Source organism: Halyomorpha halys, unplaced genomic scaffold (genome assembly GCF_000696795.3).
Source record: "Halyomorpha halys isolate HHAL.00 unplaced genomic scaffold, Hhal_1.1 Scaffold876.1, whole genome shotgun sequence".
In the NCBI taxonomy this organism is placed as follows: Eukaryota; Metazoa; Arthropoda; class Insecta; order Hemiptera; family Pentatomidae; genus Halyomorpha; species Halyomorpha halys.
The window spans coordinates 267,687-283,154 of NW_027114409.1; the positions used below are offsets into that span (position 1 = coordinate 267,687).

General features: G+C 32.5%; 1 protein-coding gene and 1 long non-coding RNA gene across 2 annotated transcripts; both read left to right on the plus strand.

Annotated features, from left to right (window-relative positions):
* The first annotated feature begins 3,761 nt into the window (after positions 1–3,761).
* On the plus strand, positions 3,762–5,285 carry LOC136796822 (uncharacterized). The gene is made up of 2 exons (XR_010844592.1): positions 3,762–4,356; positions 5,067–5,285. It is a non-coding gene; the product is annotated as an uncharacterized lncRNA (long non-coding RNA).
* Positions 5,286–11,506: 6,221 nt separating this feature from the next.
* Positions 11,507–12,757, plus strand: LOC136796821 (uncharacterized). The gene has a single exon (XM_067051614.1). The coding sequence runs from the start codon at positions 11,507–11,509 to the stop codon at positions 12,755–12,757; it is 1,251 nt and encodes a 416-aa protein (XP_066907715.1).
* Positions 12,758–15,468: the final 2,711 nt, after the last annotated feature.

Here is a 15,468-nt window from a genome sequence, read left to right on the forward strand (position 1 = left end):
ATTTCTCAAAATAAATTAACTAACTACTGATATTTCAGTACATTTTTATGAAATGTTGCTTTTTATAAGGGTATATCTCGAGAACAATTGGACGTAAATAGCTCTATTAGGGCTAATATTTTTACAAAATTACTCTCCTTTTAATAATGTTCTTTTAGATTTCCTAGTATTGTTGGTCGTTTTAAGATATAGAACCCCGAATGAAAAATTAATGTTTCCAAACAGACGCCATTTTTGATTCCCCTTCATTTACTTGGCAGACTCATCAGTTTTGACTAGTAATTATTCATAGTTTTCATTAAAGTAATCAAAAATTGAGATAACTACCTTTTTCCTTCCTGGCTTTTGTACTAATAGCACCTGAAAAGGTTTTTTTTCCGAACAAAAAGAAATCAACATCTTGTAATTTTTTTTGTGTGAATATAATATTTATAAATGTCTGTTAGCACTCAAATCAAAGCTAGTTTTGCGTACTATAAAGTAATTCTCATGAAATCTCATCATTTATCTTCGTAGGATTAACAGTTTTCATGATATTAAGACGTACAGATATCTGCCAGCACTCAAATTAAAGCTTGGTAAATTTAATATAGAGTAGTTTATAATGTTTATCTTCGTAAGAGTTGTAGTTTTTAACTAGTTGGATAAAATTTTGTCAAATATAAAAACGACTTCTTCTATGAAAATTAACATTATTAACTACATTATAGTACTTTTAACTAGCTTTAATTTGAGTGTTAATAGGCATCTCTATGTCTAATAGTTCCTAAGATATAGTTTTTCATATATTAAAATATTTTCGAAACGACAAGAATTCAACATTTTGTAAATTTATTTTTGTGAATATAACACTTAAATTAAAACTAGATTTGTGTACTATAAAGTAGCTCATGAAATTTAGAAACAAAAGACAACGCGTTTTCATAGGAGTAGCAGTTTCTATGATATTTTCAAAAATAAATTCGCAAAATATTGATGTTTTGTTAATTGAAATTTTTTTTTTTTTTAAATATACATCTCAGAAACTATTCAATGTAAACAGCTGTATTAGGGCCCATATTTTAGAAAATTTACACTACTTTAACTTATGTTTTATTTAGTTTTTTTAGTGATGGAAGTAGTTTTAAGGATATGGAGTTCCCAATGAAAAATTTATTATAGCATTTTGAAAAAGAAACCATTTTTTTTTTTTATTAGAGTCATACATTTGATTAGTAATTATTTATGATTTTTATTAAAATAATAAAAAATTGGAATGAAATAACTTCTTCCATTCCCCTCTTTCCTCTCTTGGACTGTTTCTTAATATTTTTCACCGCGGCCCGCTTGACGATAAAAAATAAAATCGATGCACCATATCAAATGAACTGTCACAACATATCAACCTTACCAAATGAACTATCACAACATATCAACCTTACCAAATGAACTGTCACAACATATCAACCTTACCAAATGAACTGTCACAACATATCAACCTTACCAAATGAACTGTCACAACATACCAACCTTACCAAATGAACTGTCATACCATATCAATCTTACCAAATGTAACGACGATAGGCGGGAAAACATTGTTGAATATATTTTCCCAAAATCCCAAATCGTCGAAAATCGTTACGACCGAAGGAACTAAATCGTTTTTAGAATTCAATTTCACGTAAGGATTGAGGTCTTTATTTATTAAGGATTCATTATTATGGGATTCATTTTTTATTTTTCATTTTTTTTTTTTTTAGTTCGAACACAGTCAAAAACCATATCAAAAGTTTATTGTATAACATTGATTTTCGCCTATATCACCTATTCGGATTTATTCAGTCCTATATATATATATTATTTATTCGGTCCTATATCACTTTTGAAATATTACCTTAAAACGGGAAGAGGAGACTTTAAGATAGTTAAATCGAGCAATATTTAAAAAGCGCCTGAAATTGAAAAACGACGTGAAACCCGCCACTCCCCACCTCCATGATAGCCTTACTTATCTGACTTTTCCAACAGACAATTATAGCGAGTAGGTAGGTCGATATACGACATATCACAATCCCACAAGAGGAGATCATAATACTAAAAAAAAGGGAATCCTTCCCCACGGGACCCGCCTCGCTAAGACCCCCGGGGAGCGACGGTTCTATATCACTTTTGAAATTTTTTTTTCCTATTGGCGCGACAGACAGTGGAGGTCCAACTCGCGGCGATGTACTTAAGGAATTCATCGCGCGTTTCCTGACGTGGTTTTTATAGAGTGGGTCCGTCACCCGAGGTGTCAACAATAATGGCATATGTTTGCCTGGATGCTCGCGAGGAATAGGGAGGGGCTATTCCTGTTGGTGGTGTTGAAGTGATGACTTGGGCTGCAGAGCCAGAAGTCCCTCCCAAGGCGAGGACGTCGACCAAGGGGACAATGCTTTGCCACCTCCCAGGTCACACTCTCGCCCACCATGGTAGTCTGACTTATCTGACTTTTCAAACAGACATTTATAGCGAGTAGGTAGGTCGATGTACGTCATGTCACAATCTCACAAGATGAGATCGTAACACAAAAATAAAGGCAAGGCTCATTGGATCAAAAAAGTGCCCAATGTGAATTCGTTTCAAAATTTAATTTATAGTAAAAATCCCGAAAGTAGTCCATTGTATTGGAAATTTTTTGTGTTAGGTGCACTGGAGAAGGTTAGAAAATGAATAATATCCTCAAAAGATACACCACACGCGAAAATTAATTTAAATTTTTTAAATACCTGAAAATAGATAGGTGCAACTGGTATACACTTTTTTCTGATAGAAGGAGAAGTATCCGAAGGCATTGAAGTCAGAACTGGTCTGAGACAAGGAGATGGACTCTCACCAATAGTGTTCCAGTCAGCCCTGGAAAAACTGATTAGAAAAACATCAAGAAAATGGTGGGGTGTTCGTCGGAATGAAACATAAACGCAGACGACATTGCGTTCCTAGGAAGTAACCAAGATGACATGGAAAGGCTCGCGAAGACTATTAACAGAAGCAGAAGAAATCGGCTTGCAATTAAATTAAGATAAAACAAAATATATTATTGTAAGCCGAAAAATCGACCCTAACGACATGGTCTGAGTGGATGGTAAATCGTTCCAGAAAGTAGACAGTTTCAAATACCTCGGCTCTACAATAACATCAAGAAATGATCAACGGACTGAGATAGACCAGCGTACAACACTGTGCGATCAGAGCCTTCTTCTCTCTACCAAAATACTGGTAGAAAAATCTAAAGCTAAAGGTATACAATGCCATGATAAAATCAGATCTGATACGGCTGCAAGGCGCTGGCTCTTACAAGTACCGTAAAAAGCAGAATTGAGAGATATGAACGAAAATTGTTCGGTAAAATTACAGGTAAAATATCGGATCAGAGCCTCAACACATGGAGAAGAACTATCAGTGTACTGCTTACAGAGACTGGTCAGTCAATATTTCTTGATATGAAAGTAATGAGGTTATGATGGGAGGAACATGTGGCTCGAAGCAATCCATCAGGACGCCTCTGCACAACAATGAATGCAGTAGAAGGGAGAAGACCACATGAAAGGCCAAAAGCCAGATGGATAAAAAGAATTGACAAAGATGCGAAAGAGCTGCATAATAATAAATAACGTTTTAATAATAATACTCGTAATTAACTTTTTTAATCCTAGTTATTGCTATTTTTATATATAGCCGTTATAAATAATCATATTATTTTTTTAACTCTTTATTTAATTACCTTTTTTGTTTATAAAAAAAAAAGAATAATTTTTATTCTCTTCTTCTAATTATTTCTTTATTCGGAATTTTTTTAAAGCATATTAGTACATTTTAGCAGTCTTATTTTATTTAAAGATTTTTAGCTATGTAGTTTTTTATTGTATTTTTTTATTGCATATGTATAGGATATTTTTTTAATATGGCATATTTTTTTTTTTTTTTTTCATACCCTCTACAATGATGTTATTGAATATCTGGTACATACATATAGGAGGAATGCTATATGTATATCTGGGTGTTAATGATACCTTGGCATATTTTTTGTTTTTTTACTGCATATAAATCCGGGCCTTGACTGTTATGTATTAATAGGATTAAGTAATAAAAGTAACGCTAAAAAAAAAGTTAATTATACAAATATTATTTCTTTTATATTAATATTATTACTTTCGCCAATTTTGTTCTTTTTCTAGGTCATTAATGACGAACGTTGGAGGTACGAATTTGAAGCAAAAGGTGTGCCAAGTAATACTCAATATTCCTGCGAGATGGTTCTGTTTAAACAAATTTGGATGGGGGCTTCTGACCGGGTGAATTACTTTCATTGCGACAAAGCTTAAAAAAAATAATAAAGTAAACAAAACTTATATCTAATAGCATATTTTATTATATTTTTTTTTATACCCTTCATTAAAATAGAATTAGTATTTCATACATGAAATGCATTATATATACTTTACTGAGTCTTCTTCCTTTAAGAAGGTGTTGATACCAGTCCAGTTAAGGTGGTATAGTCTAGGTAAAGCCTAAGGCTATGCTATGGAATTGATAGAACGTGAAGGGACCGTTCCCGCTGGTTAGGTGTGAAGGACTGCAGAGTCCAAAGCCCTTCCCTCGTCGAGGACGTTAACTTAACGTTAAGGGGGCAGTGCTTTGCCACCTCCCAGGACTCGATGAAGGTACGATATCTCGAAACAGAGGGTTAGAACAAGCCTTCAATCCATCACAAAATGTGATGTGCCTGCGACTTATGAACTCCGGCAAAGTGTGGCTTCACGTATGACCCTCTTCTTAGCCCTTTGAAGCGTAGTTAACCTGATGATACGTCGAAGAACAGATCCCTGAAAACCCTACAGTCATGGTCAGCGTTGTCTTGTAGAAATGACTCATTAAAGGTGCACCTTTTTGCGTTTTTTAAAGGTGCGTTTTTTTACTGCATATAAATCAGGGCCTAGATTATTGAATATTCTTGGGATTAAATATTACAAGAAACGCTAAAAATAAGGTTAATATTATTTCTTTTATATAAATATTTATTACTTTTGCCAACTTTTTTTTTCTAGGTCGTTAAAGGCGTACGCTGGATTTACGAATTTGATGCAAAAGGTGTGCGAAGTAATTCTCCATATTCCTGCAAGATGGTTCTGTTGAAACAAATTTGGAGGGGGGCTTCTGATCTGGTGAATTACTTTCATTGCGACAGAGCTTAAAATATATTTATATCTATAAATTAAACTGATAAATAAAAAAATAAGAAGGAAAATAAATTTTTACGTAAAGTATATCGATTTATTATTTTTTTTATTTATTACCTAAAATATTTTCCAATGATGTTCAATTATATTCTTTTAGAAACGTGTTGTGTGTGTATGTATTTGAGGTTCTTGAGCTTTACAGTAAAAAAACAAAATTTTTTTTAAAATAATGTTCTATGTATTTCATTAAAATGTGCAGAATACTGATTGAAATCAATGAAAGGAAAAAAATATTTTATACTGGGACATATGTCACCAGAGAATAAATACATGGTTCTCACATTATGATTTTTTTGTCTGGCATACATTTAAAAGTTTTTAGTAAGCAAAATGGAATTAGACTAAGATCTTAGTTTAGCTTCTATTTATTATGGTAATCAATACATCCCTGTTTATATTGTTCATAATGATGCGAACCAAACCTTCGCATGGTTATGTATTAAGTGAAGGAATAGGTGTTGTTTAAAGGGGGGAATGGATGAGGATTGGCGGATGGAGATGGAAAGAGAATTCCAGAAAGATTTTGCATGTATGACGATGGATTTGTTGAAGGAGGCGATTCTATAAGAGAGAGGTCGGGATTTGATGTTAATGAATATAGAGTGAGAAGATCAAGGATATAGGTCGGTTTTTCTATTTTAAGAAGTTGGAATAGGAAAACACTAAGGAGATATTGCCTTCGGGGAGGTTGCCTAGGAGCTGACGGGTTTTCTGAGGAATGGAATCACGAAATCTTAGGAATTGTAATCAAAGTACAGTTATGGATGTGCGTATGATCTGGGAAATATGATTATTCCAGGAGAGGTGTTGGTTGAAGGTGACTTCAAGGTTTTTTATTGTAGGATACAAATGAATCAGTTTGTTATTAAGGAAAAGTATTCTGTCCATACATACCTCCTATGTTCGCTGACGATACAATAGTGGTCTCTCTACATGATGACATAATAATTGCTAGAAATACTTTTCAAAGTCACCTTAATGAACTAGAACAATACTTCATTAAATGGATGATTAATCTGAACATTGTAAAATGTATTTCAAAAGTTTTTACACTCAGACGCCAACAGAACTGATCCTCAAAGGTAGAAATATAAAATGGAATCCTGCCAGTGAAACAGTAATATATCTGGGAATTCAACTCGATCGCCGCGTTACTCCATTTCAATATCAAACTAACTCAAACCTTGACAATGCTATATCCTATACTTAATAGAAAATCCAAATTAAAACCAGAAAAGCTATTTTTATTTTTTAAACAGTTCTCAGGCCACTGCTGATGTATGGCTGTCTGGGGAGCGGCATCTTGTGCGAAAAGGAAAAAATTACAATCTTTTCAAAATAAAGTCGTAAGAATTGGAGTGAATGCTCCTTGGTTTGTAAGAAACAGCCAATTTCATCGGGAATTACAAACAGTAACAATAGAGGATTATATCAAAAAAAGGTTCTTGATGTTCTACTCCCAGTTACCTACAGTTAAAGGAGCAGTGACCAACGATTTGGGTAACCCAACCACAACCCGAAGACTGAAGCCCAGGCAGATGCAGGACACCTTGTTGTAAATTCTATATTTATCAGTTCTGTTGTCACTCCATATTTATTTTGTTAAATGCATAAATGTCATTGTTTTTGTTATAGTTAGGGGTGTCTTTTGTATGAGACTATACCCCTCCCATAATCAACTGTTTAAAAAAAATGTACCTCTTGCATTAACCTTGTAAGGCCCACCAGGCCGATGTGCTATTAAATAAATAAATTTAAAAAATTGTTTTAAGCATTGGTACAAGTCTTTGATTTGCGTGGCTACAAGTCTGGACTGCTTTTAGGCTTTTTGCTAAAATGTTTAAGTAAAAAAAAAAATTAGCAAAATTTAGCATTTTTGACGCGTAGCTCCAAGAAGAAGTTTGGGATAGGGGAGGAAGTTTAGGATTGATCTATGGAGGAATTTTCACATTTTTGGGAGGAAAGTCATTTGTAGGTGTTTTAGTCTGTGGATGGAAGCTTTGGGACTGATATAGGGAAGTCTGTGGGAGAGGAACAGAGGACTGAGGCTGAGGGTGAGGATGTCAGAGGGAGAGGATAGGAGGCTTGAGCAGCCTAAGCTCGGCGATTCACTTCTGAATATTTAATAGGCTGTCTTCTGGAGTTGATGAGTTGTTGACTGGGGTACGATGTTCCACATGACTCGTTGATGACCCAGCGAGTTCTTCTAGAACCACTTTGTTTTGGTTATATATTTTTAAGGCAGAATTCGTGGTTTTTTGACGTTGCATATTTTACAAACCTTTATAGTTAGCAGGATGACCTTTCCCACAAAGTACGTATTTAGCTGGAGTCTCTTGAGACTCCTGACAGCTGTCCGATGGATGTGAGCCAGCACATTTGACACATCTGGCTTGATGGTGGCAGTAAGCTTTTATGTAGCCAAGATTCTGACAGTGCATCAGACAATTTCAGCCCTGTGTCGGTGTTCCTCAAAACGTACACAAGAGCATACCAGCCTCGAAATTTTAAAAATGTCTGAATTATTGGAAGCTGGTTCCAAGTCAATGAAAAATAGAGGAAGGCGATATTTTTCCGTGGGGGGTACCACATCAGAAATATGGCGAATGTTGTGACCCAATTCCTCTAAGTCACTCTTGATGGCTGCAGATGGGGTAGTGGAATGGAGTCCCCTCAATACGACTCGATATGGTTTGTCTTCTTTTAGCTGGAAACAATGGAAGTCGTAATTCTTCCCCGATAGATGCCTATCGAGGCTCTTGTAGTTGTCTTCATTCATTGTTATTCAAGTTCATGGTATAGCACTTGAAACTAGGTCGTCCAATCACTTCTGAGTTTTTTTTACCAAACGCCAAGAAATCCTGTGTATTATTAACGAAAATTGGGGGTGGAACAGGTTCGGTAAATGAAAGGTTGGCAGAAGATTCAGGAGTAGCATTAATGGGAGGTGCTATTAGTACAAGAGCCGGGAAGAAAAAAAGAAAGTTATCTCACCCAATTTTGATAACTTTAATGAACACTATGAATAATTACTAGTCAAAACTGATGAGTCTGCCAAGTAAATGTATGGGGAATCAATAATGGCGGCTGTTTGAAAACATTAATTTTTCATTCGGGGTTCTATATCTTAAAACTACCAACAACACTAGGAAATCTAAAAGAACATTATTTAAAGAAAAGTAAATTTGCTGAAATATCAGCCCTAAAAGAGCTATTTACATCCATTAGTTCTCGAGATATAGCTTTTAAAAAGCAAACATTCTTAAAAATATACTGAAAGATTAGTGCTTAGTTCATTTATTTTGAGAAATCTATATCTCAGGAGCTATATGACGTATAGATGTCTATTAGCAATCAAATTTAAGCTAGTTTAATGTACTATAAAGTAGTTTATGGCCTTTACCTTCGTAGGAATAGTAGTTTTCATGATATTTGCTCAAATAAACTGATTTATAGTTGTTCCGACAATAATTTTGATTTATGATAAACTTTATTTCAGAAACCATTGGACGTACAGAAGTCTATTTTCACTCAAAATAAAGTTAGTTAAATTAACTATGAAATAGTCAATAATATTTATCTTTGTAGGAGTAGACGTTTTTATATTTGACGAAATAAACTCACAAAATGTTAATTTCTAGTTGTTCGTATAAAATGCTGGATGCACATATGTCTGCCAATACAGGAAATTTAACTTACTCTAATGTAGTTCATGACACTTATCTTCGTAGGGGTAGTATTTTTTATGATATTCACATTTGAATATAAATTTGGCTAATGAAAATTTGTCCGAACAATTATAAATCAATTTATTTTAGCAAATTTCATGAAAATTACCACACCTACGAAAATAAACGTCATAGACTACTTTATAACCCATTACTAGCTTTAATTTGAGTGCTAATAGATATCTGTACGTCCCATAGTTCCTGAGACGTAGATTTCTCAAAATAAATTAACTAACTACTGATATTTCAGTACGTCCTGAAATGTTGTATATCAGTACTACTGATATTTCAACATTTTTATGTAATGTTGCTTTTTAAAAAGCTATATCTCCAGAACTATTGAACGTAAATAGCTATAGTAGGGCTTGCAGTTTAGCAAATTTACACTACTTTAAATGATGCTCTCTTAGATTTTCTATTGTTGTTGATAGTTGTAAAGATATAGAGCTCCGAATAAAACATTAATCAGTTTTAACGTTTTGAGACAGCCGCCATTTTTTATTCCCCCTACCTATACTTGGCAGATCTATCAATTTTGACTAGTAATTACACCTAGTTTTCAATTAAGGAATAAAAAATTGGTGTGAAATAACTGCCTTTTTTCTTCTCTTGGGCTCTTGTACTATATCGATGCAATTTGAGATTGATATTGTAAATTGTAGCTCTTCCATCAGTGGCTGAAGTATCCATATTTCGTTATACATCTTATTATTTTTTTTTTAAATATATGACACTAAAATGTATGCTGATTTTTATAGTAAACAAGATTTGAATAGGATTTTGATAAGACAGTAAATACGATTAACATTTTAATCGGTTTAAATCCCATTTAGTCTGTTCATAAACCTTTTTGATAAAGTTACAAGAATTGAAATATTCGGAGAATTATTCAATTGCTCAACAAAAATATATTTTCGTTGAAATTCTTTTGTTCTAATTAAATTTTCATGATAATTTTTGTCCATAAAATATTAAAATTAAATATATTTACAGATATCTGATGTGTACACTAAAATGACTTTCCTTGCTGCCTTAAAAAAATGATTGACAATAAATAAATTAACTATTGGAATCAGTGGATTCCAAACGTACCACAGTGTAACGAAAATTAGATAAAAATCTAAATTTTCATATTTTTATATTTAATTTAAACCAAACGCAGAGCAAGAAAGAAGTGGAATAGGACCTGATATCCAACTGACAAAACGTATTACACCAAATTGACTAACAAACTAAAAGTAGAAATTTACTCAATTTCACAGAAAATCTTACTACTGACCATTCACTATGGACGAACATAGAAAGCTGAATACGACCTAATAACACCCCACGTCCTAAAACTTCTTCCCGAAAAGTCATCCTATTCCTCACCTATATATTTAATGCTGTACTCCGTTCAACATATTTTAGTGACCCATGGAAATTATCTATAGTCAAAATGATACTCAAATCCCCCAAACCGCCAGAATAAAATGAAAATGGTTTTCATTTTAAAATATGGATGTAGAGGTTGAGGTGTTTGATTATGGGGCGCACCAACGGTATGTATTAAGGACCTTAAAATCAAAGCGATTTCAATTATTTACAGATGACCACTGCTCAAGTGGCTCTAATACTGACTGTTGTCACCACACTGGTGGGGACGCTGGTTGCAACGTCTGGTCTGGAATAGAGGATTAGGTTGATGTTTCTACCATTATTTATTTATTACCCTACCCTGCCTATTAGACAATACGGGTGAAGTTGATGTTTCTACCAGTCCAGGAACTTAATATGTCTCCTCCTGATAAAGTCCGGGACCATTGGGACATGCAGCAATATGTGAAGAGTCGGAGGTTTCTCCTTCTTCCATGCTGTAGTTCGTACGATCTTCTGCAGTATAGAATTTTGGAAATTTTGTAGCTGGCACTGAGTACAGTCGGTGAAGTGGATGAATAAGGGGGCTCCATACAGGAGCACATATCAATGTGGGTTCATGAGAGCGCTCGTGTAGCATCTCCACCATTGTTCTTTGTATAGTAGCAATTGAGAGCTGTTAAGAGGTTGAAGCTGTTTGTTGTTTCTTGATATAATAAGTTTTATATTATAAAAACCATTTGTACGTCCGCCATGCTTGCCTCTCTGAAAAACACTGACATGTGGATGGTCCGCTAGGACTGTTCCTTTGTTTAACGAACTTTTGTACAGCCTCTGATTCCTGTCGAGGGACCAACAAGTAGATTCGCCATTAGATGACGTACAAGAGCACCCTTCAGAATTAGTTCTTAAGAATTGACAAAGAAACATCGATTAATGAATAATCGATTACTTTTGTATGTAACCTGCTAGTTGTAACACGAGCAGTAGGTATCAATACTATTTGAAGCTTGGGGCTGTTATATTCCTGGTGTAATAATTTATAATTTATGTGCTCAGTTACATTGTCAATAAATTAATGAAAAATTATTACTTAAGATTCTATATATTGCTTTTTTGTTAAGGTTTAGGAAGCTGTAATTTCCAATTTAATTTCATTTAAACATGGAGAAACCTAATGACTTTTTTTACCACCACATCTGCCATATATGTAAAATAAAATTACCTACTATTAAAACTTGCTCTGGTTGTAGACTTATTTCATACTGTTCACAAATGCACCAAAAAGAAGATTGGAAACACCATAAATCCTTCTGTTTGTGTGTTCGTAATTATTTAAAAGAACATAATTTAAAAAGTCTATTTGTTGCACCTTCTGAAAATGCAGATGAGTGGAAAACAAACATTTTAAGTGTAATGTGTGCTGTTGAATTAGATCTGGAAAGACCCCTAAGGGCCTTTGAAAAACAAATGTTTTTTTACCCAGACGTATGTCCAGTGTGTTATGTTACTAATTTGGAAACAAATCACTATTGTGAAAATTGCCACTGTGTCAAGTATTGTTCCGAAGAACACAAAATCCTTCATCTCAATAAGCATGAAACTGATTGTTCGACTTTCAAAATTTGTTATGAAATTGACAAAATCTGTTTTGAATCACAGCTAAGTGAAGTCAACTTGGATGTACCTCATTGTAATGGCCTTAAATTTCCAGATTCTATGGAAGATTTTTTAAGTGATTATTTTCCCAACAGTCCTGATGTTTCCAAAATCATATTAAGTGAACATTATAGTGGCGCTTTGAGTTTGTTGTCAGTTATCAATTCTTCGAAGAATATTTGTTGGAAGAATGAACTTAACATACACATTATAGGGGCCAGTGACTATGAACAGAGCGTGTTAATGACTATAGAAATACTTTTTCACAGGTTCTCAAATTTAGAAAAACTGAACTTATCATTGATAGGACCAGAAATTTGTGAAAACTATTTAGAACCAGTACTTTGTGAAGAATGTAACAAAGTAAAAAAACTTACTATATATAAAGAAAAGAAATTGTACCACCACTATTGGAAACACAGTGCATGTGCAGCTCCTGATGTCATATTTTCTTACAATTGTGGATTCAGTGAAGTTATGAACCCAGAGGAAAATTCGTGGACGGAGTCTATCAACGATATATGGAATATGAAAAATGTTATGTTTGCATTTACTTCTTATACTGAATCAGAAGCTAAGACAGACTTCTCTTTAGTGTTAGATAAAAAACCAGAAACAAAAGTTGGTATAGAATTTCCTATGGTATCTTGTCAAAATCCATTTAAATCGCTGAGGCCTTATCGCAATCCAGAGTTTTTTGAAAGTATATTTTTTTATAATAACTATTACATCACAATGATTGAACTAAAAGACTAACAGTTATTATTTTTCAACTTTTAAAATGTAAATAAAAGTTTTTACAATTATATGTTGTAATCATTGATTTTTTTTTCCCCTTTGTCATTGTGACCCCACTGAAACTATTTGCAAGGTTTTTTTGTTTTGAAAATTTGTTAATCAAGTGTGAATATTTGTAAATTTAGTTACTGTTCAATTTTTTGTTGTGACTTTGACCAGGATTGTTTAGAATCATGTCTGGGACACTTTTCACCCCAGTGTCCTTCGTCTGACAAATGCCCATCATTTGTTGATAGATTTTTCTATTAAACTAACTTGAGATTTTATAAAAATGCATGGACATAACTTCAAACAATAGCTTTCTTTTAATTTGCTTCTTTTTAGCTTTGGAGTATGGAGTATATTATAGTAAAAGGAAAAAATGGGCAATAGTGCGTATCATGAAAGAAATAAATGATGATGAACATTAACGGTGAAGGTAATCTTCAATTATTGGTTTTAATTACTATGGAAGGTACAGAGTATGATTAAAAAAAAATAAGTTTAAGTAATAATACATAAGGATTAAAAAAGATGTATATATTTTAAACCTTATGTATTATTTCCCAAAGTTATTTTTATTTATAATAAGTTATTTATTATATATATTAATATAAATCTATATAATATATAAAAATTTAATACTCAATTAAAAAACAATTACGCATATATCTTTATAAATCTTATTTAACCTTGAAATTCTTATTTCACCAAACATTTGGAGCACTTACAAAATATAATAATAAACGAAAACATTATTAATGCTTTGTATCAAAATATTTAACTAATTTATGATATGGGCAATAAAACTTCTATTTACCTGCTATTTTGAAATACAAGGCAGATGGTAAAAATGTTTATTTTTATTTTTTTCATAAGTAGTGAAGGTTTTAATTATTATGGAAGATAACAAACAATACATTTGGGATATAATGCATGAGGATTAAAAAATAAATTGAGAGGGAAAAGGTATTTTAAATTATGCTGTACTTGGCTGGGAATTATTAGCAGCAGAAAATAACGGTAAAAAAAAATCTGTTGAATACACAAGAATGCTTCAAGAACACAGAAACTATTTACTGTTCCTACTCCTCTAACTACATAACAGTTTATTGAGATTAAAATTCACTACTTAACAAATACTTAAATATAAAACGAATTAATTGCATTTCTCGCCTGAGAGATTATCATAAACATTTTACTGTCAAAAAGTAAGGGAATATAACCAAAAACTTTTTTGGTTAATAAATAACACACACATATATAATAAAATCCTTTAATAAATTGTTAATCCAATAACTCTTTCCTTAAATACAGCTGTTTCATTCTAAATTAATAATAAAAAGCAATATACATTTTTTTTCTCACACAAAATTAACTCATCAATTCAAGCTCAAAACAACACTGCATACTTGCAAGAAGAAACAATAATATGTTCGATAAAAAGAAACAGTAAACTAGAAGGAAAGGAAATTTATCATCTAAACATTAATAACCTTCGGTCATACTTTGCAGATTGCACACTATTCCTTAAATATTAAAATCTAAGATCAACTCTTAAACAAAGGTTATTACTTAATGTACTTTAGTGGTATATAAATCAAATAAAAAAATATATTACACTAATGTTTTATATAGTGCATATACAATAAAAAGGTAACATCAATAATATTCATAACTAAGGTATCATTTCGACTCTCAAAATACGTTGATTCTATTTATGCTTGATACAAAGACGGAGTTGATATTTTGAATATGAAACGCCTTATATATTTCTACAAAAATGAGCAATAAATGATTTAAAAAGAAAACATAATATAAAATAATTTTATCAGAAGAACAACGCAATTATCATGAGCTTATAAATTAGAACTTCTTTTATTTATTTTTTTCATTTATTACATTTTTCAATTTTAAAAATATTTCATAAAAAATCTAATTCTATAAAAAGAAAATACTATGTTCACATCTCTACTGATCTTTAAATATTTAGCCAGTAGTTGTTTTAGAAATTAGAAACTTTTCTTTTTATTTTATATTAAAAATATCAGTCACTTTCTAAAATGAAATCGTTTGTAGTTCTTTTTTTTATATCCCTAATAATGTCTCTTGTTAGATACACACAGTCATTAAATAGTTCAATCATCGCGGATTCGTTCATCGATGCCATCTAGTTCTGTGATAAGTGCCCTCTCTAGAATGACTCTTCCTTCTTTATATCTTTGATTTTCTTCGGTGGCAAATTCATATATCCAGCCTAGCTTTGCACTACAGTTTTTGCAAGAGACGTCTCTGACCATGTGTCTTCCCGTCAGCATCACCCGGTCTTGCACTTTACTGTAACAAAATGATGATTATCTAACCATAACTGAAATAAATGAATAAAAGTTAGGTAATAAAGGAGATTGACATCTCTCCCTTCTCCTCTTATTCAACAAGAAAAGAATCTTAAGAGTTCCAAAAGTATATGTAATCCTATCCTAATAATTGTTCGAATCAACTGATATGCCTTGAGAGATGTTCAAATGCTCTCACATTGATAAAAAATGAAATGGATATGATTTCTAAGATTAGATTCATGGATTTAGATCTCACTTTTTTTTCCAATACCTGTTGTAACACTCCTTCTTATCCCTCCCCCAGTCATTTTAGAAACATGCACCTTTAACTTGTGAAATATTATATATATA